Source organism: Musca domestica, unplaced genomic scaffold, assembly GCF_030504385.1.
Source record: "Musca domestica strain aabys unplaced genomic scaffold, Musca_domestica.polishedcontigs.V.1.1 12, whole genome shotgun sequence".
Lineage (NCBI taxonomy): Eukaryota > Metazoa > Arthropoda > Insecta > Diptera > Muscidae > Musca > Musca domestica.
The window spans coordinates 1-25,312 of record NW_026712155.1 but is presented as its reverse complement, the minus strand read 5'-3'; the positions used below and the strand labels follow the sequence as shown (position 1 = coordinate 25,312).

At 34.3% G+C, this 25,312-nt stretch overlaps 2 protein-coding genes across 2 annotated transcripts; one reads left to right on the top strand and one right to left on the bottom strand.

Moving 5' to 3' along the window:
• The first annotated feature begins 1,855 nt into the window (after positions 1 to 1,855).
• On the top strand, positions 1,856 to 4,135 carry LOC101892409 (leucine-rich repeat-containing protein 15). The gene is given in 3 exon segments (XM_011296547.3): positions 1,856 to 2,134; positions 2,454 to 3,048; positions 3,050 to 4,135. Coding segments are annotated over 2 exon segments (1,422 nt in total). The 5' UTR covers positions 1,856 to 2,134; positions 2,454 to 2,529; the 3' UTR covers positions 3,953 to 4,135.
• A 2,272-nt stretch (positions 4,136 to 6,407) lies between these two features.
• On the bottom strand, positions 6,408 to 23,787 carry LOC131800680 (furin-like protease 1; the record flags this gene model as incomplete). The annotated part of the gene is given in 14 exon segments (XM_059118338.1): positions 6,408 to 7,306; positions 10,975 to 11,053; positions 15,204 to 15,349; positions 15,352 to 15,366; positions 20,698 to 20,816; positions 21,919 to 22,092; positions 22,151 to 22,733; positions 22,736 to 22,840; positions 22,843 to 23,023; positions 23,087 to 23,215; positions 23,267 to 23,320; positions 23,323 to 23,438; positions 23,441 to 23,510; positions 23,675 to 23,787. Coding segments are annotated over 14 exon segments (2,489 nt in total), but the record flags the coding sequence as incomplete, so codon positions are not given.
• Between the last annotated feature and the right edge of the window lie 1,525 nt (positions 23,788 to 25,312).

Genomic DNA, 25,312 nt, shown 5'->3' with positions numbered 1-25,312 from the left:
CAAATGTATACATTTGAAAAATTGTAAACATATGATTGCATGACTTTACCTTCTTAGTTCTACCATGGTCGACGGATTTTAAGATATGGACCTGACATTTTACAGTAGTTGAAAATTTGTGTACGTTACGTTGAATTTTATGTAAGGCTGTAACTTACCTTGTCAAATTTCACGGAATAAAAAAAGATTCCCAACTCTGATTTCTGGATATACATGAGATGGATATGAGATGTTGTCAAATGAACAATTTTGAAAAAAATGCATGCATATGATTGCATGACATTACCTTCTTAATTATACCATGGGTACAATGAAAAGGTAAGATAGAGCAACCAGTTGAATGATAGAAGAATACAGGTAGTCGCATCGACACAGCAGCTGGGACAATGAACTGTCTAACTGATTTTGGAATTGAAAATGTTGAATGAAAAATTATTGAAATTTCTATAAATTGTTGAAAAATTCATATTATAACAACCACCGATTCGCGTCGTATAAGAAAACATTTAAAAATAAACTTATTTTTGATAAACGTTTTAAAAATTTTGACATATCAATGTTACTAAGCGTTGATGCATCTACCTATATTTTTCTACCATGAACCAGTTGATTACAACTTTGAAAATCAATAATTGGAAGAAATCAATTGTCATGGAATTGAATGACAGTTTGAAAGAAAATTTGTACACTTCATTCATATTTCGCGCTATTTAATTCATTTCAATAAAAATATGAAGTAAATTAGAACAACTTGGAGTAGTTTGAAGAAGCTGCTCTACCTCCTTATCATACCATGAACGTAGTCGGTCGACGTTTTTCATCACACAAATAAAACACATGTGCTCTGTTCCAGAACTTTCAAGAATCTAATAGTTTTACAACAAGTTGCTACCAGCTGGCCTAATAGGGTTAATTTGTAATTTTATAATGGATTAATTTGTAATGGTAAACAACGTCTTCGACATAAAATACGTGTATCTGAATTCGGCCTGTTCCAGAACCTGCAAAAATATACTAGTTTTGGAATTTTTTGATATCCTAAAGATAAATTCGGTTAACGTTATAAAAACTGTTACATTCTGGCAGTTCTGGAACATACCAAATATGTGAATTTGTGCTATCGAAAAAGGCTGAATTTGAGAGAATTTGTTAAAATGTTGCTGTGATTTTATTTGGATTGCTTGAAGATATGAACCTTGCGTATTTGGGTAATAAAAGCGTACTAAAATTTTGCCACAGTGTGGCAAGTTCTGCCATTCTGGCAGTTCTGGAACATACCAAATATGTGAATTTGTGCTATTGAAAAAGGCTGAATTTGAGAGAATTTGTTAAAATGTTGCTGTGATTTTATTTGGATTGCTTGAAGATATGAACCTTGCGTATTTGGGTAATAAAAGCGTACTAAACACTTTGCCACAGTGTGGAAGATGAGTATTTTGTACTGTACCTCGGGTATTAGACTTTGGAAATATTATAGTAATTTGGGATTTGAAATCGTCCACATATAACGGTATTGACTCGGGAAAATATTTAGTTTTTACAAGCACAGGCACATAAACAGGGAAAGTATAACGCTATCACAAAATTTATTTGGCCAAATAATGGAAGACAAAAATGCTAAGCCTTGTTTCCTTTCTTTGGCATTTTTATAAGCACTTTACAAAAAATGTCTAACATTTTTTTTAACTTTATAACTTCTTAAATGTACAAATACCAAGTGCTGTGTATACAAATTAATCGGAATGCCAGATGAAGTAGTTTTAATCTGGCATGTCATAATGTATCAGGATTGGAATACACCACATTAATGCATTTGCCGCAGTAAAATCGTGCATGTGAAAATGTTGGAATTGCCGTTTTATATGTTGCAAAAGAAGTCCACGTCTAAATTGGTTTCTCTGTATACATCCGCTACGGAAGGGTTGAACGCCATCAACAGACATCTCTAATTCATCAACAGTTGTGACAAACATAGCAAAGCCGTAATGAATTTGACGAAGTGGAATGATTTCAAACACAAATATTCTAGTCGAGCAACTGGGGTCATAGCGATCACATCATAGACGCGGGCTACCGCCGTCAATCGCGTAATGCCTTTACTGGGCATTTATACATAGATATATAATTTCAAAATGTAAGTATACTGATTCCACCAAAATGGTGGAAAAATTTCAACTTTTTCAGTTGGTGCAATAAGTAACATTTGCAAAGTAACTTAGGTTTCAAGTTATTTATTTAGGAAAATATTTTGCATAAGTACAAATAGCTAAGCTAACTTTGTAAAGGAAAACGTTCAGATTGCGCAGTTGTGTTACGTTATCATATCCGGTTGCTTAAGCTACCGCAAAATCAATTTCCGCTTGCAAACGATTGAGTTTTTTTGTATACATTAATGCCTAAATAAGCCAAAAATATTTAGACCAAAATTGAAAACAGTTTTTTATTTGTTTCAGAAAACTGGAGGAATATCATTCAAGTCTAAATATTCTGGAACCCGTCTTTTTACTCGAACAATAAAACATTATTAAAATGAGTTTGGAAAAAGTGAAACCGTTTACATCGACAATAATCATATGGATTGGACTTGTTGTGTTTTATAGAATCGGCAGTGTTCACAGTGGGCAAGTGAGGCGCATATGGATGCAAGACCATTGTCGTGATGGAGTTTGTGGCGATATTGTAATTGACCGTACTGACTACGTTATAATGTCCCAGACGGCAGTAGAAAAGCACATCATACTTACCTTCGTGAATTCTAGCATTGCGAAAATACCTCATCTCATGTTTGATACATTTCCAAATCTACAAGTTTTGCGCATGGAAAACTGTTCAGTGGATACTTTCGAGAGGCCACAGTTCGAGGGCGCAAGTAATTTGATGAATTTATTTCTGGGACATAACCGTCTAAAAGAAATTCCGCGGAATACATTTTTGGGAGCAGATAATCTTAATGTTTTAATGTTAAACCACAATCAATTAACTACATTGAACAACTATAGTTTTCACAGTTTGAAGGAACTAAAACAACTCTCCCTTGATAGTAACATGCAGCGAATCACTGCCCTCCGGGGTCTTTGTGCCGTTGCGTAAATTATTGGATATTAATTTAGCTCGAAACCGATTGAAATCACTGCCAAAAGGAATTTTTGACTCAAATCTCAATCTTACGCATATTTCCTTAGCAGGAAATTCCTTAAAAACTTTTAAATCGGAAATATTTTAGTATCAATACAGAATAGCCTCTTTAGACCTTTCCGATAATGTTTTACAGGAATTAACTCTGAACTTCCCCTTACTTGAATCGGTTTGCGCCAATAACTGCGATATGCGGAAGCTGACCATTATGGGTATTGTCAGGGAATTGGAACTACGCAACAATTCACTAAGAGACATACCACATATTCCGAATGCATCCAATGTGACTGCGTTAGATCTATCCCACAATCCTTTGGGTTCTCTGCAAGGTAATCCATTTCGACGATTCTCTGGTTTACTCCGACTGAATTTAAGCTCTACTGGACTTCACGATGTGGACGAGGGTGTATTCAAAAACCAGGCTCACCTCAAATCGCTCGATATTTCATCAAATTCTCTTTTTACCCTGAAAATTACAATGTTTGACCACTTGAAGGACTTGCAGTACTTTTATTTTCAGCAAAATAACTGGAACTGCGATTTTCTACAGTTGATCATGACCTCTTTTGTCAAACGACGCGATATATCCTTTCTGGAGGACTCAATTGCACCGGAATTTGTAGATGACTATATTGATGGGATGGCTTGCTGGTATGAAAATACGAGAAGCTCAAAAAAATGTGATGGTAGTCCCCTTACCGATGTTGCATTGGAGTTAGCAATCGTTCGAAACGATATAGACCGTATGATGGAAGCTATCGACAGAAAATTTATTAAACTCTTCCAGCTTATGGAGGAAATGAAACTGAGATTATAATAGTTTAAAACACGACATTCGTCTATCGTACATGTATGCGTACATAGACAAACTCATCAAATATTAGCGTACAAATCTAATGCGTTATGGTATCTTATTAGCTGATATGTCGACGTAATTATTTATTAATATATTTATCCTTGTATTCCAATAAAGTACAGCAATGCAATTGCCAAGAGCAAACACCCTATTTTATTAAAGACAAAGCCATGACCATGGTTCAGTTGTATGGAGACCCAGGAAAACTTGGCAGTATATAGGAATGTTCTGCCGTCACAATTTCAAACAATTCTGTGAATAAAATCATCAAATTACCGAATATCGTATCTTATATGACAGCCAGAGGAAACCGTTAGAAAATAGGTGGTACCGTGGTACAATTAGGAGGTAGAACAGCTTCGTAAAATTAAAGAAATACTGCCCTGAGGCTATGTCCGCTTCCTGTCAAATTTGCATGCCACAAGTTGTTTTCATTTATTCAATATTTATCCTCATTTTTAAAATCTGTTGAATAGCGGGAAAAATGAATGAAATGCCTAGATTTTCTTTCAAAAATGTGATCTAAACAGTTCTATCATTCAATTTCATGATAAAACTACCGAATAGCTTTATTGCGCGTCTCACAATTTACGCGTCTTCCAATCATTGATTTGGAAAATAATTTGTTTTTATTTTGAAAACAATAAATACATACACAAAATTGGCAGAAGTCGGGCACACTTAGAAAAAAATTGTAATCAGCTGATAGCTCTACCTTACCTTTTTATTGTACCATGTTAATATTTATGTTTTTCACATTTTGTAAAGCTGTTCTCCAAAAACAATTAGTCTTTCTAATTCCAAAACAATATTTTCAAATTAAAATCACAAAAAGAAATAAATAAACAATAGAAAACATCTGATTGAATGTCGATGAATGAGAAGAAGAAGAGTTGCAAGAGATTACAAGAAGAAATTTGTCCAGCAAGAATTTGCAAACTCTCACTGAAAGAACTGTCAAAATCTCTCTCTCCAACCGCTCTCTTTTGCAGAACTTTCGGGTTAAAAGACGACTTCCAGTAACAATTGTTACAAATTTTAGGGTAACCAGACACACCTATAGTTACCAATGTTAGGTAATTTAAACCGCTAAGGCAATATGCAATTATTTCGGAATGTATATTCAAACTTTTATTTGTCTTTATTTTCTATAATTGTACTTTTTATATTAACATGCCTCTGTCATAAGCTGTAATTCTAGATGGTGTAGCCACACACCATTTGTTCAGAATGCACTTTGTCTAGTCTTTACCATTTTAAGTCTTTGCCCGAATTTTAAAGCGTTAAATAAAGTTCGACGTACAACGTCGACGTTTTCAGCATACAAGAAAAACACATGTTTTTATATGAAAGTTACCCAAATACGCCAGACGTATGAAATTTTAAAGTTGAACAATTTGAAGAATGACAATTAAACAATTTATTTTTTGTATGTTGAAAATAAAAACTAATAATTCAAAAAATGGAAATGTTTATAATTGGAAACTATTAAATTGGGTGAATTAAAAAAGCATAAATATTTACAATGTTCTTGTTTGGTAAATTCTTAAATATATACGGACGTACAAAACATTTTACAAACAGTGGTGAAGTTGAATCTTTGTGTACGCTTCGTCGAATTGTAGGTAACGCTCTTAGAAAAATTTTTTTTTTTAATTTTCGATTAAAAACGTATTACTTGTGGAAGAATAAAAGATATTGTAGAGCTACCAGCTGCTCACAATTTTCTCTGAGAGTGTTGGACTTCTCCCAAATTTATTGTTGTCAAGAATAAAAACAAAATATTTTCAAAATCAATGGTTAAAATACGCACAAAGCGGCTTAATGATACTGTCATGAAAGTGAATTATTAAAAACTTTGGATCCAATTTTGAAAAAAAAATCCACATTTTAAAAATGAGGAGACTGTCAAATATACGAGAACACTTGTTACATCCTAAAACTGATGTAAATATCAATAATATATACAAATTCATAAGAAATGTTTAACTTATTATATAATCTTAATCAAATTTGTCGTAACTTTAAAAAAAGTATTACAAGTATTAACGCTAGTCTCCACGTCTTATTAATAATGAAAAACAATTTTATAACATATTTTAGACAATCCCTACAATATAAAATGTGAAAAGGCAACTTTACATACCATAAACTAGGCTTTCGTATTTAAATTTACAAGTTAATACCTAAAAATTAAACCCAAGATTTGGTATACATTCGTATCGATCAGCATATTTAACTACGATAACCGATTTTCAATAAATGATATCGAAAAAAATTGCAAATCTAGAAGATTTTTGCAGGTTCTGGAACAGAGAAATTGTTTCATTATAGATATACGCTAATAGAGTAACAAAAAATCCATATATTACTATTTGAACCAGTGTAAAGTAAATTATGAAAAAGCCGATTCATATGCATATATTAAACAATATTATGTATTTCGAATTATTTAGCTAAAATGTTAGTTTTAATGAGACTTAAATATATGCTAAGTCTTAAATAATCATTTCAATAACTTTACCAATACTATTTTCTATAAAAAAGACTATTGAAAGAGAGTGCGTAATAGCTTCTAAGTCTTTATATAGTATAGTATGAGCAACATTGTTCCGCAACCCTTTTGCATTATTTAAATTTGATGTATCTGGCCTTGTGTCACAAGCATTATTAAAATAATGGAAATTTTGTTGATCAGAGATGTTAGGTTTTAATCCAGTTCCTCTTGGGCTTCCTCGTCAGCAATTAAGGACACACGATCATATCTGTAATCGACAGATGATTCAATCCCGGCTTTCCGTTGGCATTTGCAGATATTAAATCTTATCTCAGATTTGTTCAAAAGTACTACTAAAATTATTATCACAGATGGCACCAAAAATACCAAAAATAGCAAAGAACGGTAGTCGCGATCTGATCTCTGACTTGCTATTGCATTGCCGGAACTCCTTTCAGAAAAATTGACGCAATAAGACTCGTTGGTATTCAGTCGTCTCTTCAATTGGCTCCCACTATAACATGTTTTACATTCGGAACTCAAGGGACCAAAACAGTTGAAGCAACTTTTATCACACGGTTCACAGATAAAGGCAGTTTGACTGTTTAAAGTGTGACCATCATCATCAGTTTCACCTACTTCCGCTCCCCTGCTCCGCTTCTTTCGATCGTTGGCCTGCAATTCCTCATAATCAGGTGCCTGTCCACGTAGATTGTTGTATGTCATATCGACGTGTAATTGGCCCCTAGCGATGTACGTATGGGTAGGGCACATATCATAGCAACGTCCTCTATAGAAAAATGTAGGCGGGGCACAAACTAAGTTAAAAACAAAAATTGAAATAAAGTTTTTAATTCAGACACAAAGTATGTGCAAAACTAGGAAAATAATAAAAAGAAACAGTTTCTACAAATTATTAACACGTTCATACATATAAACATAATAAACAAAGAAAATACAAATGCGTACAGTGAGCAAAAATTTTTAAGTCTAAAAATTCAAATTATTTTTGAAAAATCATCTACAAGTTTAATATTCTTTTTTTGTTGATCTTTTGAGCAGTTGGGTGTTGTTTAATAAAATGTTAAAATTCTGAAAAATATGTTTCACCGCAATACCAGATGTATTACTGCCTATGAGCCTTTCGAATTACTTTTTGGAATGGAATTTTAATAGAAACAATTGCTGCTTTATTAATAATGTTCTAGACAAAGTAAATTATCTTTATGATATTGTAATTTTTGGATAACATTTTAAATGGAGAATTTGATCAATTTATTTGCTCACCGTACATTGTATAAAATGAATGCATGTCGGAAGAAATTAATTTTGCCATTTTGAACGACACGTCTCTCTTGGGACTTGTAGGATCAGTAGTTAATTTTGCAGAACCGGTAGATATTCTAACACTTTGATGCCATTACTCACACTCAATATATTAACAAAAAAATACTAGCGAAAACATGCTTTTAAATTATGAGGAAAAACAAAAGAACAAAAAGCAAAATTGTTTACCAGTCACCAACAAAGAAAAATAAAAGCACTTATGTGGGTAGGTGGAGCAGTGATGAATTTCGGGGACAGATGTGCTGTTTTTTTTTTACTATAAGAGGTTAATGCCTGATGAACCACATAAGTACCATTGCGACTATTTTCCGAAAAGAAACGAAACGCAATGAAACAAAAGATTAAAAGAAAAGAAAACATTTGATGTATGACTCTCACTCACCTCCAATTTTCTATAAGTTGCTTTTATTTTTTAAGAACTGACTCATCAATAGACACTTGCTGTATCTTGATAGCGACAAATCGCGGAGTTAAGCACATTTTCGCTTACCTTATACATACAATGACAATTATCTATTCAGCATTTCAATTAGGTTCCTCTTTATTTAGGTATTTTTAAATGTAATTTCAGAATGCTTTATATACATATTTGTTTCATATGAAACTATTGGCGTTTATTATTGCAAACTTATTATTTATTTTCTTTACAATTTGTTGCTTTATTACAATACATATTGTTATATTATTATGTTGGTGTCTAATTGATAAGTCGGTATGCATACACCGGAATAGGTTTGTAAATAATAATACGTAGTATATTCCCTAGTTTTACTTCAAGTTAAACAATTTGGCATTTAAGTACGCTAAGTTGTAAAATATAAGTGATCATCTCCTCCTTAGTTTGGTGTACGTAAGCTTATCTCAATTTGCGCTACAACATACATACATACGTAAATAAATTTCCCCTCCTATGTTCGATACCCATTCGCTATGCTCTGTGGCCTCTGGGAATAATGAATTCCTCGTATAAAATAAACTTGTCATGCTAACGATATGCCAAAAATGCAACATGGAATGTTGAAAAAACATCAGTTAGGCTGCAAGTAACTCATTAATAATTGGGTAAAATAAATGGTATTCAACAAATGCGCACGGAGCTAGTGTGCACGAATAGGACTCTATATATACCTTACTAATCTATGAGAGCTATATGTGACAGCATCTCGACAAAACAAAATTAACGATTAAACAAAACATGTATGTGTATATATTGCTATAGGGTATAACAGAGATATGTGTGTTATAGTCGAGTTAATTACATAAGCAAACTATAGAAATTGCACTGTAACATCCATTGTCTAAAAACAAATTTGATAAACTTAAAATATTTTATTGCACTCAGTATGCATCCGCAGATGTAAATAATTATATTTGTGTTACTATACAAATGGATATGTTAAATTCATTTGTGAAGGTGTACGCCTGCCACAAATAAGAGCATGGTATGACTTTCCGGCAATATACAAACTATTGGCATGATCAAAAGTCTGGCAGCACAATTTTCAATAGGCGTCCGGTGGCATGTCGTAATTGCGTGACTAAGCTTTAATAACTTACTTTTGTATTTAAAAACAAATTTGACTTCAACTAATACTATTGATCGATTAGAAAACCAACAGAAACATATATTTTTATGACAAAACAAAAATTTTGATATTCGTAATAATTATAGGATCAATATAATACAACTTGTCGAATTTATCAAAACAAAGGATTAATTTAGCATTTTATACGGCACTAGCTCTTTTAAAAATTGGCAGTCTCCATATGTTGACAACAAAAACTATTTTTATTGTTTGGCTTGCTTAACCGGTTGTCTATTTGTTTAGACCCAATGAGACAGAAGTATGCACCCCCGCACTAATGCAGGCGAAAAATTGGGTTAATAATATTTGTGCTCATGTTTATTTTACTTTATTGGGCGATAGATTTAATACTATAAAACCAACATTTTGACATTTCATTTCCATTATAGAAATGACTCTTCAAAAAGGTGCAAGACTAATGATTCGATGCATATTGACATTAACAAACAAAGTTAAAGATTGTTATGCAAAACATAAGCCCCACACAGAATCAGATGCATGATTGTTGTTGATTGTAAACGTGGGTCATTGTCACTTTTCACAAAACATGTTTCATTTACGAAAACAGAGCTCCTTTAAGAAACGTTATGTATTGATTGACACTAATTAGAAATTCTGAACATTATTTTGGTACATTAATTTAGTATAGGTTTATGCACTTTTTATTACAAGTTGTTAAGATGTTTATATGGTGTAAATCTAAAAGGTTTTCCAAATATATCCAGAAACTGAGTCTGGTTCAGAGCACTACAGAACAATCCATATTGAGTTGTTTTTGTAATTCTCAAAAAAATCACCTGTTCACTTTTTTAATGTTTAAAAGCTTCTATACAACCGAAAAAGTAGCATTTTCATTCTTGGGAAGCATTACTATTTTCTTAAAAATTTCAATATACTACATGTTTCAAACGCCACAAAAAAAAAAAAAAAAAAAAAAAAATATATATATATATATATATATATATATATATATATAATATATATATATATATATATATATATTAGATAATGAAAATTCACGCACATTCTTTATGATTAAAACAAATATTTTGTATATTTTATAATGTGTTTTTATCCCCCTACGAGGAAGGAATGACGGAAAACCTAAGTACAAATTGAAACTATATGAAGCTACTCATGACTCGAAGGCCCGACCCAAATATCTAGTTTACAAAGTGCAGTTGACGATTCTAAGGTCGTCACCCAATGTAAGGCGTGCAAATAGTTTTACACGTACACTAGACAACCATTGATTCCATTGTAGTATTATTAGCTTATCTCCAGGGCGCCACCTATAGATTACATTTAAAAAATTGTTTTCTGTCTGTTCTAAAATTTGATTCTATATAATGTTTTACTTATATCTACATGTGTGTATATAATTTGTTGGCTAAGTTATAACTAAATTGTTGTTTACTCTGTACAGGGTATCTAATGGCTAACATTTCCCATTTAGCTTATTGTTAGAGACATTGGTGTAAAGAATTATCTCTTTCGACTGAAGAGGTTATTAAAAGAAATATAGGAATATATAATAGTTAATAAGGACAAACCTAAGCACTGGAGATTTATTGTAGCTTTCAGGCAACTTGTATTTGTGCGATCGTGGTTCTCCATACCGGATTCACCAAGCTGAAATTATATAAAAAAAGTTATTAACATAGTTGTTTCTTTTAAAATAAAAGCCAAACATTTTGAAGACAATTCACATAAATATCTGCGGTAAACTACCGCACATTTTCACATTGCTACTAATCGAATCTGTAATATTAGATAATTTTTACATTATCATTAACTAAGTTGCAAAAAACTAAAAGTATACTTGCTTTTATTTGCACCTACTTTTTCGACCTTTTTAATTGATTTTTGATTTTTGTCGAAGCTCCTCCAAACTTGGCAAGTATTGTTAATTTTCATTGATTCCATGCATGACTCAGTTATAAGTTCAAAAAATAAGACCAATTGATACCTTCGTTTACTGTCAACACAATTTAAATTCGCTTATAATCGCGTACGAAAAAAGACTGTAATCCGTGGTTGATTTTAAATTTAAAATATTTATTTATTTAATAGAAATGTGGATCATTTGTGGATGTTGGGTACAAGGTACATTCTGGGTACATTCAAGGTACATTCTGCAGCTTTAACTTTGATTTTAATAATATGCTTTTTTTAGAATGTATACGGATGCACTGTACATTTAAAGTCTATGATGCGTGATTCACAATCTAGTGTTGAATATGGTTCCCAACATATCACACAGAAAGTTCGTGTTTTTCCTCCAAGCTCTTCTGAGTAACTGACTTCTTTTTCAGATTAATGATGTACAGAATTATTTCTCTATTATAATTCAATTTCTTGAACACGGGTTTGTTGTTCAAAACATACAAAACAGCATTTTTAAATATGGTTTTTATTTTCCACTTTATATGGTCTGTGCTATACCGACGCATGATTCTCATTGAGATATATTACAATAATAGTCGTAGTGGATATCACAAAAAAGTTTGTGATCAAGCGGTTGTTGTATCAGTAGTACATATGGGTGCTTGCATTCTGCTAATCTTGTCCAAGCTCCCGGTTTAAAAATTCGGCTACTTTAACGGACTGTAGCCCGAGATCTTTTGGAGTGAGTGGAATAGATTTGGCCTGCACATTCTGCACGTTAAACGAGTATGCCCCACCCGAATAAGAGGAGAATGTCACAGTTCGCCAGACTTAACTATAATGTCACCTGGTCTGATAAATGGCGTGACTTGGCAACCCGTCATTTCTCTTGGCTCAGACAATCTCCCGATAATCGTCTCTGAACGCCGCACTTTCCTTAACCATGGGAAAGTTCATCATCCAAAATGGCCTAGACCACCTGAAGTGTTGCAACATTGGAACCGATATGAGTAAGCAGTGGATAACGACTTAAAGCCCTCGAACCCGTACGATCATGGCGTCGGTCCCAGTGGTCGATGACATATGTGAAAGATTGAACCCCTATCTCGCGGAGCTTGTCGCATACTTCCACGAGAGGAATACCGCGACCACACTCTTTACCACATGGCCGCGGAGATGAGAACACAGCTGAATGTGCAGGTTGAGGGAAATTTAATACCGACCACGAACTACCCCAAGATTCAAGAGGTCACATTCGACCGCTGTTCAAGTCGTCCGCGCAAGTCACAGCTATGCGACAAGATGAAAAGTAGGAAACGATAGGTTGGTCTGTGATCAGGTATGCGGCTCCAATGTGGAAGCACATCCAAACCTACCAGAATGCGACAGGGTGCCTCCTCATGACACCAGTAGACCATCTACATAAGGAGGCGAAAGTCCTTCCCTTACGTCAGCATAATAATATGCTTTCGTTCAATACCTGCTTGAGTGTTACCGTGAAAGTCATCCCAACCGTCATATGGTGGATACAACTCCCCAACTAGGAGGAGGTCCAACGCTATAAAAGAGAACCTCTAGATCAAGAAGTCTATCAAGCAGGTCTGAGTGGCATTCATACCGATGCAGTCGCAGATGCTATCAGCAACTACAGAATGAATGCCGTCCTCGGAGTCCACCCCCAATCCATTGCAGCTGAAGAACGCCAGCTGTCAAGGCAAACCCGGGTAGTTTTGGAGCAATTACGTTCAGAATGGTGTAGTCGTCTCAATTCGTATTGGGCACGAATTGACGAAGATTTGTGTGACGTCTGCCCGGCGTGTGATGCAGGCCCGCACAATACGCTGCACCTCTTTAATTGCACAGCCAAATCTATTCCACTCACTCCAGAAGATCTCGGGCTACAGTCCGTTAAAGTAGCCGAATTTTTTAAACCGGGAGCTTGGACAAGATTAGCAGAATGCAAGCACCCATATGTACTACTGATACAACAACAACAACCGCTTGATCACAAACTTTTTTGTGATACCCACTACGACTATTATTGTAATATATCTCAATGAGAATCATGCGTCGGTATAGCACAGACCATATAAAGTGGAAAATAAAAACCATGTTTAAAAATGCTGTTTTGTATGTTTTGAACAACAAACCCGTGTTCAAGAAATTGAATTATAATAGAGAAATAATTCTGTACATCATTAATCTGAAAAAGAAGTCAGTTACTCAGAAAGAGCTTGGAAGAAAAACACGAAATTTCTGTGTGATATGTTGGGAACCATATTCAACACTAGATTGTGAATCACGCATCATAGACTTTAAATGTACAGTGGATCCGTATTTCCATTTCCAATTTATTAGTAGATGTTGCAAGTAAATAGTCTTCCTAGATCTGGAACCAACATTTCCCAAAGATCTATAATCTCTCAGAAGTGGCAAAATAATAACATTTATTATTGGTTTTTGACTGAAAGGCATCTATATGGATACACACATTTGACTATATTCTTCAACGAAATCAGCCTTAACGAAATAGTCAGAAGTGCGTCTTTCCTGTATTTGTGAATTCTCCAAAGAGTCACTGGAATGGACATTTTCGTATTTTGTCTACAAAAGTGGAAAACTATTTCGCACATTGAATATTTTTGGATGGCCATCCCAAAACTGCTTGGCTTTTGCAATGTCCGGTAACCCCCATTCAAATGTGCATGAGGATCGGGCGATAATCACGACCTGCTGACAATTTTGCAGTTTTTTGGTCCATTTCAACCCCTAAATATATTGCGATCATCTCCAAAAAGAGTAGGCTTCTATTCTGACCCTCATCTTATACCGTGGAAAATTTCGTAGGATCGGGCCATAAATGCGATCTGTATATGATATCCTGATATCCTAACTACTTAGTTTTGTTAGCTGTAGAAATATTACCAAATGTTTAATTCAAAATGAAAATATGCCAAAATATGACAAAATTGAAAAAATATGAGAAAATGTTACAAAATCAATATTTTTATCTTTAGAGAGATATTTTTGTGGAATTTTTTTAGAAGTTTTTTGTTTCCTGCCAAGAGGCCATTCTGAATTAATGAGAACAGTCGAAATCAGTTCAGCCGTTCTCGACATATAAGAGATCTTTCAAGCATATCTTCTTTGATAGACATATATATCGCACATATTTTGCTATATATCCGATTTGTGGATGTAACATCAATGTAAAGGTCAGAAGTAACCTTGTCATGGCTTCGTGATTTCGCCGGGATTTAAAATATTCGCGGTTTAATGAAAAGTGTTGAATTTTTCAACACAAAATATATGGTCTATTTTACCCGCTAATATTATCCGATGACCACCATAATTGGTAGGCTTCTTCCCCACCCTAAACTCTAGCTACATACGAAATTCCGCATCGATTGGTCTGTAATTGCGACCTGTATAGCTACTGCAAAATACGATATTTTTTCAGTAATTGGTCCATTCAACCCCTAAACATTTGGCGATCGTCTCCAAAGAAATAGGCTTCTATTCTGACCCTAACCCCACCTCACCGGACCATAATTGCGACCTGAGAGTGATTACAAATTAACATGGACAGACGGACAGACAGTAAATGAAGGTATCAATTGGTCTTATTTGTTGAACTTATAACTGAGTCATGCATGCATGGAATCAATAAAAATTAACAATACTTGCCAAGTTTGGAGGAGCTTCGACAAAAATCTTTAATATACAATTAAAAATGTCGAAAAAGTACTACTTTTACAGGGCAATAAAAAAAAAAAAAAAAAAATATATATATATATATATATATATATATATATATATTACATATATATATATATATATATATATATATATACATTTAGTTGTCTGATATATATGTATATATACTAAAACCAACCTTTGGTGTATCACGCCACTGACTATTTGAGCCATAGTCAAAATTATTGCGTTCTGCTTCTGCAGTAACCAAGTTGAATTTGTCCGTGGCCATAGGAACAGGATCATCAGGTTGAGCAGGTTCTTCTGTGCCATAAAAAATCAAATCCATTGAGTAATTTGAGCTAAAATAAAATATTTATATAGTAATTAATTCACATAATTACTATTGAACAGTGGTATGTCATGCATACTATGCTACAAAAATATACATATTTTTTCTTAAAAAAAAAGAACAACTACAAACTGAGTGCAGCATACATTTGATTTTATGTGGTGATAAATTACTGGTTGCACAACAAACGTGCTCTCTATGGTATTCATTTGGAATGATTTCTTAAAAATGCAGTGGATAAATACTTTCGAATTTGTGGTAAAAATGAGCTAAAATGTTTTTTATCCAATTTAAAGTTGTTTATCAAATATTTAACTAGCATTCGTTGATAGACTAGGTCAGTGTTATAGCTACGGTTGTGTTTTAATTTAACATGTCTCTGTGGTGGGCAGTCCCTTTTCATATTTTCCCATGGACTAATTTAGTCCAGACTTTATTTGGTAAAAATGAGCTAAAAATGTTTTTTTTATCCAATTTAAAGTTGTTTATCAAATATTTAACTAGCATTCGTTGATAGACTAGGTCAGTGTTATAGCTACGGTTGTGTTTTAATTTTAACATGTCTCTGTGGTGGGCAGTCCCTTTCATATTTTCCCATGGACTAGATTTAGTCCAGACTTCATTTTTTTATTTATATTCAATTAACACAGTTACCTAGCCCATAGGGCCATGGACGGTTCAAAAACTTCTATACATGACTACTCTAAATACTCTACTCTTTACAGTTTCATGTCTTTGATAAAAGTAGTATATTGTATAACATGGTTCGCCCGTTCAGTTATAGCCCTCTCTCTTGTTTGTATTATGGTTAATAATAAGAATTTTTCAAGAAACAAAATGAATAATTTAAACATAGGCGGAAAATAAGGTACCAGGAGTTTCAACGATACCTTCATGCAAATCACCCGAATTCATGACTTACATACATATTACGACGAACGCCTATCTTACAGACCTTAGGCCTACGCCGACGCCCACACTCATTCCCAAATAAAACTTGAAAGCTGTATGAGCCTATGAAAAACAGGTTAAAGAAGCTACCGTCTGCATTACCAGTACTAATGGAAACAAAGATTGTGAATTCAAGACCCGCGGTGTCAAAAAAATATATGTAATATAATGCGTTGAGACGGTAAATGTATAGCTTCTTTTAAGTTTGCAACGACGGCAACTCATTCACAAAAAAAAAAATACTGCAACAGCGTATGCTGTATCTTCAGACCTGGCAGTCACAGTTATCAAAAACCAAAACTGTTGCTTTACTGTTCTGTAATTGATACTAAATAACTTGACGTCAACTATGCTGTGGCTGTGAAGTACTCACAGCATATCATCAGGTAGTCATCAAAATTAATAACCGCAATCACTGCTCGGATGTTCCGGGCAAAATATTAGTTGAAGTGTAGTTTGCGGACTTGTATCACATGCTGGATAGCAGTTCTGTTTGAATTTGTTGCCAGTTTCCCATAGTCTTCGGGATTTACTATGCTGTGGTTGTGACACTTAACAGCGCAGCACATAATGCGTTTAATTAAATATACATAAAATTGTATGTGAATATACTTACAAATTTTTATGTAAATATAATTCGGCTATTATATATTATAAATAAATAAATAATATATGCTTGTATCTCATTCAAAACTATGCTCAGACTGTAAACAACAAAACAAAATACTTATATGTGTGTGCATAAAGATTAATATAGACATTTATAAATAAATATGTGTGTTGCAAAAAATCTTTGCTGGGTTGGAAAATCTTGTAAACAATGCTTAAGCTTCGGAAGATAAATTAGTTTTATAAGTATGCATATAGATTAATAAAGAAATGTATAACTAAATATATAAAAATATATAAAAATCTTCGCTAATGTTCGAATAAAAATAAAACTACTATATGTTTCAAAACGGCTGTTCACAGAATTTCGAAGTTTTTTTATCAGTCAATAATAATTTCATTAAATATATACGAATACTTTTTCTGACAACTATATTTGGACACATTATCGAAAAACTAGCCTACATATTTTCAGTCTACATACTATAATAGTACATAAAAAGGTAATGACTAGACAAAACGCATTCTGAGAAAATGGTTTGTGGCTATACTATCTTGAATAACAGCTCATGACAGAGGTATGTTAATATAAAAAAACATAATAATAGGAAAGAATGACAAATAAGAGGTTGAACAATCCAATATATTTGTTTCAAGATTCTATTTCATAGACCTTTGTAATTAATTGCATATTACCTTAGCGGTTCCAATCACTTAACATTGGTTACTATGTTGTCGTGATATCGTAACAAAAGATCTATTTTCACCTGGTGATAACTTGACACTGGCTTGTCCTATATTTACACTTCTATGTCATTGAACTTTATACTCATATGGACATACAAAAAATTTATTCAAAAATAACTTTTTTTTAACCAGAAACAAGTAAAAAAGCTGAAAGTTCGGCTGGGCCGAACTTTGTATACCCTCCACCATTGGTACAAATTTGGCAATTTTCATAAAAATAAAATCCGTTGAAAATTCTAAATTCTATTCACAGACAATTTTCTGTCATAGGCTGTAGTACCCATTACGAACTTCAAATGCGAAATTTGAAACAATTCTGGTAAATAATGTCGCTAACAGTTATATGGGGGCTATACGACGACGTGGACCTACATGGCCCATTTTCAATACCAAAAGTCCTGCAGACCGAATACACGTTTGAGTAAATTTTTATCAACCTACTTCATTTCGTTCGGAAGCTTGAGTAATTTCCACAGACGGACAGACGGATAGAGGGACAGACGAACGGACATTGCTAAATCGCCATAGAACTTTGTGCTGATCAAGAATATATATACTTTGTGGGGTCTAAAATGTATATTCGAGGTGTTACAAACGGAATGAGGTGGAATATGGTGGAGGTTATAAAAAAAACAAAAAATTCGGCCGGGCCGAACTTTTGATACCCTCCACCTTTCGGTAAAGAAAAAAAATTTATATATTTAAACGTTTTCCACTTTAAACTACAAATAGTAGTAAAACCGTTTGGGTAATGCTGTTAAACATTTCAAAAAAGCCATAAAGTGAGTGAGTCTGTTATATGGGGGCCAATTTTTAAGGATTGTCATGTACCAAGCCTTGTTATATACCTAATTTGAAACAATTTCGTGGGTAAATGTGACTAGTATTATCAAAATGCCGAATGTCGATGGGTATTGTTACTTGTGCGCCACAGGAAAACGAGGACCTATACATACATAGTTATGCCACCGAAGCTTAACCCATTGTGAACTACAATTACCAATTTTTAGACAGTACCAACCATCCTTGACACAATACAAATTGTCTGCTAGATTTTGAAGCTCCACTTCAAATAATGTGGGCTGTATAGTGATTTCAACAGACAGACGGACATCGCTAAATCGACTTAGAATTTTTACTGATCATGAAATATATACTTTATGGTCTACGATGAATATTAAGGGATGTTACAAACGGAATGACAAATTTAATTTACCCTTTTTCAAGGCGGAGGGTATAATAAATGGAAATAAAATTGTGTTCAAAATACCTACTATATATGAAAAACATGCGTTGCAACATTTTACACTCAGACTAAAATCACAAATAATTATAAGGAACATTTCAGATCTAATGCAACATGTTGTTATGATATCGTAACAACAGATCTATTTTCACCTAGTGATAATAATTTGACACTGGCTTATCCTATCTTTACACTTCTATGTCTTTGAGCTTTATACTCATATGGACGTACAAAAAATGTATTCAAAAATAACATTTTTAATCAAAAAATAAATGGAAATTAAATTGTTTTTAGAATACCTACGATCTATGAAAAACATGCTTTGCAACATCTTTACACTCAGAATAAAATCATAAAAAATGATAAGGAACATTTCAGATTTCATTGCAACATTTACAACAACTGTTGTACCATTAAATATTTTTTCTGTGATGACGTTAGAGTGCCACTTATTGGTCTTTGAGTTCCGCCACTAACTCCGGCTGCGGCCAATAAAAGTTGGCTTCTTTAAAATATTTTGGTCTGGCACAAAACTGGATGACAGTTTGCGTGTATTTTCACGTGATGGCTTTGTAAAACTGCCGCTAGGATTAGTGGAAACATTAAATGGAAGTGGCATTGAATGGTTTGTTTTTAACGATTTCTCAATTCTATTTTTGTAATATTTTCCTTTTGATCTTTCAGCACTGGTTGATACGGCTGAAACTCTGGGAATATCGATTGTATTTTTCATAACGCTCAAGAGTTTGGTAATACGTTGATTAGACTGTACCGATGAAGTTTGGATACGATTCGTCGCTGACAATTCAGTTGTTGTTGTGGGAATTCTTGTGGATAGGAGATTCTTGACCTGCTTCGTAGCTTTCACGTGCAATTTCGCATTGCTTCTCTCCGGAACCATACGTCACTACCTTCTTTGAATTTGTTATTGGCAAATCACCAACAACTTTCTTGTTTGATTTGTGATCAATAGAAGCCTGCAGTCGCTCGGATGAATGCTGAGTTTTCCCTGTTTTTGATTTTAAATTTCAGAAGAAGATGTTGATTTCGATGATGAGATTTTGCCTTGCTGTGATATGCGATAAAATTTGTTCTTTGGAGTCGGTGTAGATGTTGGAACTACTCTTCGATTTCACTTTGTTATTTTTGTTGAACTTCGCGTTGTCCTGAGGCCTCGCCTTAAGTTTATTTTGTTTAGAATTCTTATTATTCTGAGAAGATGAACCTTGCTTCATAGTAAATTTTTTATTGGGAACAACATGGCTCAATGTTGCATTGGCAAAGCGAAATTGTTAACTATATTCGAAGGATTGGCTGTTAATTTATTAAGGAGAATTTTCCACCTGCTCCCAATTAGACGAAATAAAATTAGTTGATGGTATGCGTGGATATTGTGCAGAATAAATTTGGTACAGGTGGTAGTAGTTGAACTTGAATTCGGAGTTGTGATGTCAAAGTTAGTGCGAGGTGTGGAAACTGGATCATTTGGGTCAATGGATTGGGTAGTACCATAAAATATTAATGACCACTCTCTAAGTAGAGCATGACCTTAGGTTAGTTATCGTTTAAACAATCGGTTCAAACGGATTTCAGCATTCATTTAAGCATATCAATGTGTAATTTTGAGACAATATCCAGAAAGCAGCATTGAGTATAATAAAGAATTACATTAATATTAATGTGTAATGTTGTAATTATATGTACAGGTTATTACAATATTGTACAAATACCTCTTGTAGAGTATATTAAAAAATACCGTCAAAAAGTACGACATTTAAGGCTACTTACCCATATATCGTCCTTCGTTGTGAATCTCTAATTGCCAATTACCGTGTGGAGATTCGCCCCAGGTATGAACAGACATGAATGGCCATTGATTAAAGCCGGAATGCGAAGTATCATGCACTCTATATATGAAAAAAGTTGTGTATATGAAAAAAATTAGATATGACATCACATAATTCACTCTATTTAAAAATAAACAAGGCAAAAAAGGCGTTAATTTCGGCTTGAGTGACATTTTAATACCACACCATGAGCTAAAGAAGCCCTCGATAATAGAATCGGGATTCCATATATACCATATAGTGGCCGGTACCTTTATATCAAAGCTATACCAAAACGGGAACCCACATAGATATTTTATGCTTCAGATGTTGTTACATATTGTAAGCTTTAAATATTAAATTTGAAATACTACTGAATACCGTATTATATGGGGCATGTATAGCAATGTTCTGTCACAGGAGGTAAATGGAGAGGTAGAACTCGACCCTAAATACCGAATTTTAAAAACAGTTACGTTAGAAATAGAGTTTATATCGTCAAATACTGAAGATTAAACTGTTGAACCAAGGTCAAAAAAAATAGTTGTAAAATAAAAATGAATTATTATATTGAATTAGCATTTGAATTTATCCGCCAGCAAAATCAGTTTACTCAATGGCTTTGAATAAAGCTTTCACTCAAAACTAAGAAGCTATAATTTCTTAGATCAAATATACATACTTTGTAGGGGAAAAAGAGGTTATTCCTAGGAGATACTAACCGAATGTCAACGTCAATACCACAAATTGTTGGTAGCATTGTAAATTAACCAAATAGGTGGCATGATAAATTCAACAAATTAAAAAACACAGCTCTGATCTAAGAAACTTGTTACTTGGAAATTACTCACAATAAATACAAAAAGTTAACTTTTATTGCTTTAAATATTATAAAAATTCTTGCCAATTTTTAAAGAGTTGCTTTTTAAAGGAAAAGAAGCTTCCTTGGAGATTTCTAAGTTATTGTAGGGAATAGAAAATGTTCAAGAATTATTACTCATGATTGGGCTGATTTATTGCCTAACTTCGTTTCTCTCGCGTTTTGCCTCATCATTCCCTCACACAGTGTTTGCTAAGTATCACGTTTCAACGCGGAATGTATACCTAATCCTGACACTCAGAAAGTTAGTATCTGTCAATTTGTATACTTTTTATGTACTGGAGTGTGTTTATACGTACATACCTAGGCGTTAGTAAAGTTACTTTTGTTCCAGCAGGAGAAATAAGATTTATTTGAATGTCGCCCCTTCGTTGTGATGTCAAGGTAATCTTGGCTTGAACATGTTCCAAAAAATTTATGTTCAAACAGTTTTTAACTGATAGTTGCAATGTTATGTGACTTTTGGGCGGAATCACTCTGAAATCAAGAGGTACAAGATACAATTTTGTTTTGGAACGGGTAGGTTTGTACATACTTATCGACATGTGGTGCATTAATTTCACACCGCTGCTGTTCGGGAACAGTTTTCCATTGACGAGCTAGTTTAACCATAGCTGCGGCATCCATTAGGCCGTAGCCAAATGAATGACTCACCCTTCTGCCGACACCATTCTTAGACCAAGTGGGATCCATTAGGTTGGCTGGCTTAGCTGTCCTTACGACAATATGTTGCATATCACGCCACGTTAGGTTATTATTGGATTCAAGTACCAAAGCAGCTATACCGGCCGCCAACGGAGCCGAAGCAGAGGTTCCTGTATGGGATACTGTGCACGAATGATGCAAATCTGTGGTAACAACCTGTTTTTCAGCCTGGCTTCCACTGCTATATGTTGTTGCCAGAGTAGAACTACATTTCTCCGAATACCAAGGCACAAAGCCATCTTCGGTGGCGCTAGAAATTGACAGTGTCCAAATTGAATTTGTATAACCATCACAGTTGCAATTATCCATCTCCCTGCCTCCATTTCCTGAAGCCCAAATGAAAATGCTACCCTTTCCCGCTCTTCCTTTAGTGACACCTTCTATGAAGGCGCGAGAGGCTAGTTCTCCTGGTCATCAACCGTTTTTCCATCATCATCCGGACCCCAAGATGCACTATAGATGTCTATATGTTGCGGATTTAAAGACAGCGAACGAGCTTCTACGGCATCAGTAACGTCCCATCTAACATTCGGACACCGCCAACACTGGCACCAAACGCAATTCCTACAGCACATATTGAATTATTTGCAGTTGCGGCAACCTCGCCCGCACATCTTGTGCCATGTCGATTTGAGTCGGCCAAATCGTAATGAGGCATAGGATCTTCGTCATGACTATTCACGTCATAAGAAGCCTTTGGGTCCTGTAATATGCGTAAGTTATTTATCATCATATGTACTGTAGATAAACACATCGATTCACATACATAGTTGTTTATTATATCAGGATGATCGGACTCAAGGCCATCGTCTAAGATAGTAACCACAATTCCTTTGCCCGTAATACCTTCTTTCCACGCAGGTATTACATTCATGTCCAAATCGCCGCCTCGATTCTAGAAGAAACGTACAATCACTGTTTTCACGAATCATTCTGATTTACTTACCAAATACCACATGTGCTCCCATTTAGGGTCTGTAAAAGGCATGGCCTTTACCTTGAAGAGGCGGACCTCGACGAAGTTCGTGAAGGCCTCATTCGTATGAAGTCCCTTTTCCGACGGGACTGGCAATTTGGTTTAGACCAAGTGACACGTCCATCTTCATCAAGTCTTGATGGTGATTGGTAGAAGGTTCCACTGATCGCTTTGCTACCTTGTGATGAGCGAACAGATAATGATCTTGAAATATCTGGAAATCACATTCAAATTGCAACGTTATTCTTAGTTTACCTTTTGTCAAATGTTTTGTGCCAAATTTAAAAGTTATATCTCTATCAACTCAATCGAAGTAAACCAATATTTTTTATTTTTTCGTACACAAATAGCGAAACTAAATTAATATGTTTTACTTACTTTGCCCATATTTACAAATCCGTTATCATGCGCCACTGCATCAGCTTTGCTATCCATATCACCATCTGGTATGTGTACGGGCCAAGTGTGCGTGTAATGATTTTCAAAATACTCTCCTTATCGGCGTAATCCAGTTCATGCAGCAATGACCTGTCGTCGATGACAGAGCCGCTTTCAACCTCACTGCATGAAACGAGACTAACCTGAAAGGAACACAAAAAAATGGCGATGCCTATCTCAAATATAAGCGTGGACCAATTGCTAGATCTGCATTTCGGTTGGAACTGTGCCTCCGGCTCTCATGTCGATATTCGTTTAAGTAATTATGCAATTTCGTCGTTCGGGGTAGTTTGTAGATCCATACTTATTTACATCTTCAGCTAAATTATATTATTGTATAAAGATCACATCTGACGGACTGAATTAGCGAACCACTCGCGTATGAGCTGCTTAGAAATGTTGTATTGTATGATATCTCGCCAGCACAAATATGCTGGGAACTTCTTGTTTCTTGGTTGCAACACAGTTTGCTATATGTCTTCCTCCTTTTTTGAGTTGACCATCGTACAACGTCGTTTTTCATTGTTTACGGAAAGAAAAGACTTTCCCACTTTCCTTAACTTGAAGAGCCAAACGAAGTCCAAACAGCCTTATAGTTTTTATTAAATATTGTATTCTGAAAATGCAACAGGAATACATCAATGATTTCATCGAGTCAGGTATGATAACCCTCCTAGATTTATATTGGAATGTGATGTTGTTTGTATATAAACTGTGATTATAAATCTTCAATGAATATATACCTCTCAACTGAAATTTTCATAAAAAGTGAGACGTATGAAACATATTTGAAACACACGTTTAACTTGGACCGAGATATTCCTTTTTCAATCACATACAAATTGCTGACAAAATGCACACATATATAGTTGTGATTTTGTTCATGAGTCAATATTCGTAATATTCTTTGCAACATTTTGCAAATATATAGAGCTGACATTTGACTCACGATCATTTTTTAAACATTTAGGAAAGTTGCAGCAATAGGAGATGGTATAAAATATTGATCTGGAAACGAAAGCGGTGAGAGAGGTCAGGTTTTAAGTACTCATGTACTGAACATGCAACAGTTACGATGTTTGGTCGAATGTATTCTTGATATTAAAAATAACAGTTAAATTGCAGGGATTTTTGCCTTAGTTCTTGCACAACACCATATTGTGATTTCCCCATAAATACAGTCTAGTCAAACATTAGGTGAATGCGCTCGCGTTACTGTATTGCCGGTAAAACTGAACCAGTCCAATTAGCACAACGACAAAATCCTGTTTTCATTAGCACATGTGTCAGTGGCCCAAAGATCTGCCTCCCTATTGCTAACAAAGCTTTCGATCGAGCTTCAATAACAAAATAAATTAACGCATGGATCAACAATCCCAACACCTCAAAACATAACTAATAAGAATATGGATAATAACTGTCCCAATGCCGAGTTCCGTTAGACGAGAAGCCCATGCTTCAATCTTGCAGCAAACTATCCAAACAACAAACACATTTTGCAAAGCAGAGGTGTTGAATGATTAAACCATAAATGACCAAAATGTAAATTCTATATGTATGTACATACAACGAAGCAAC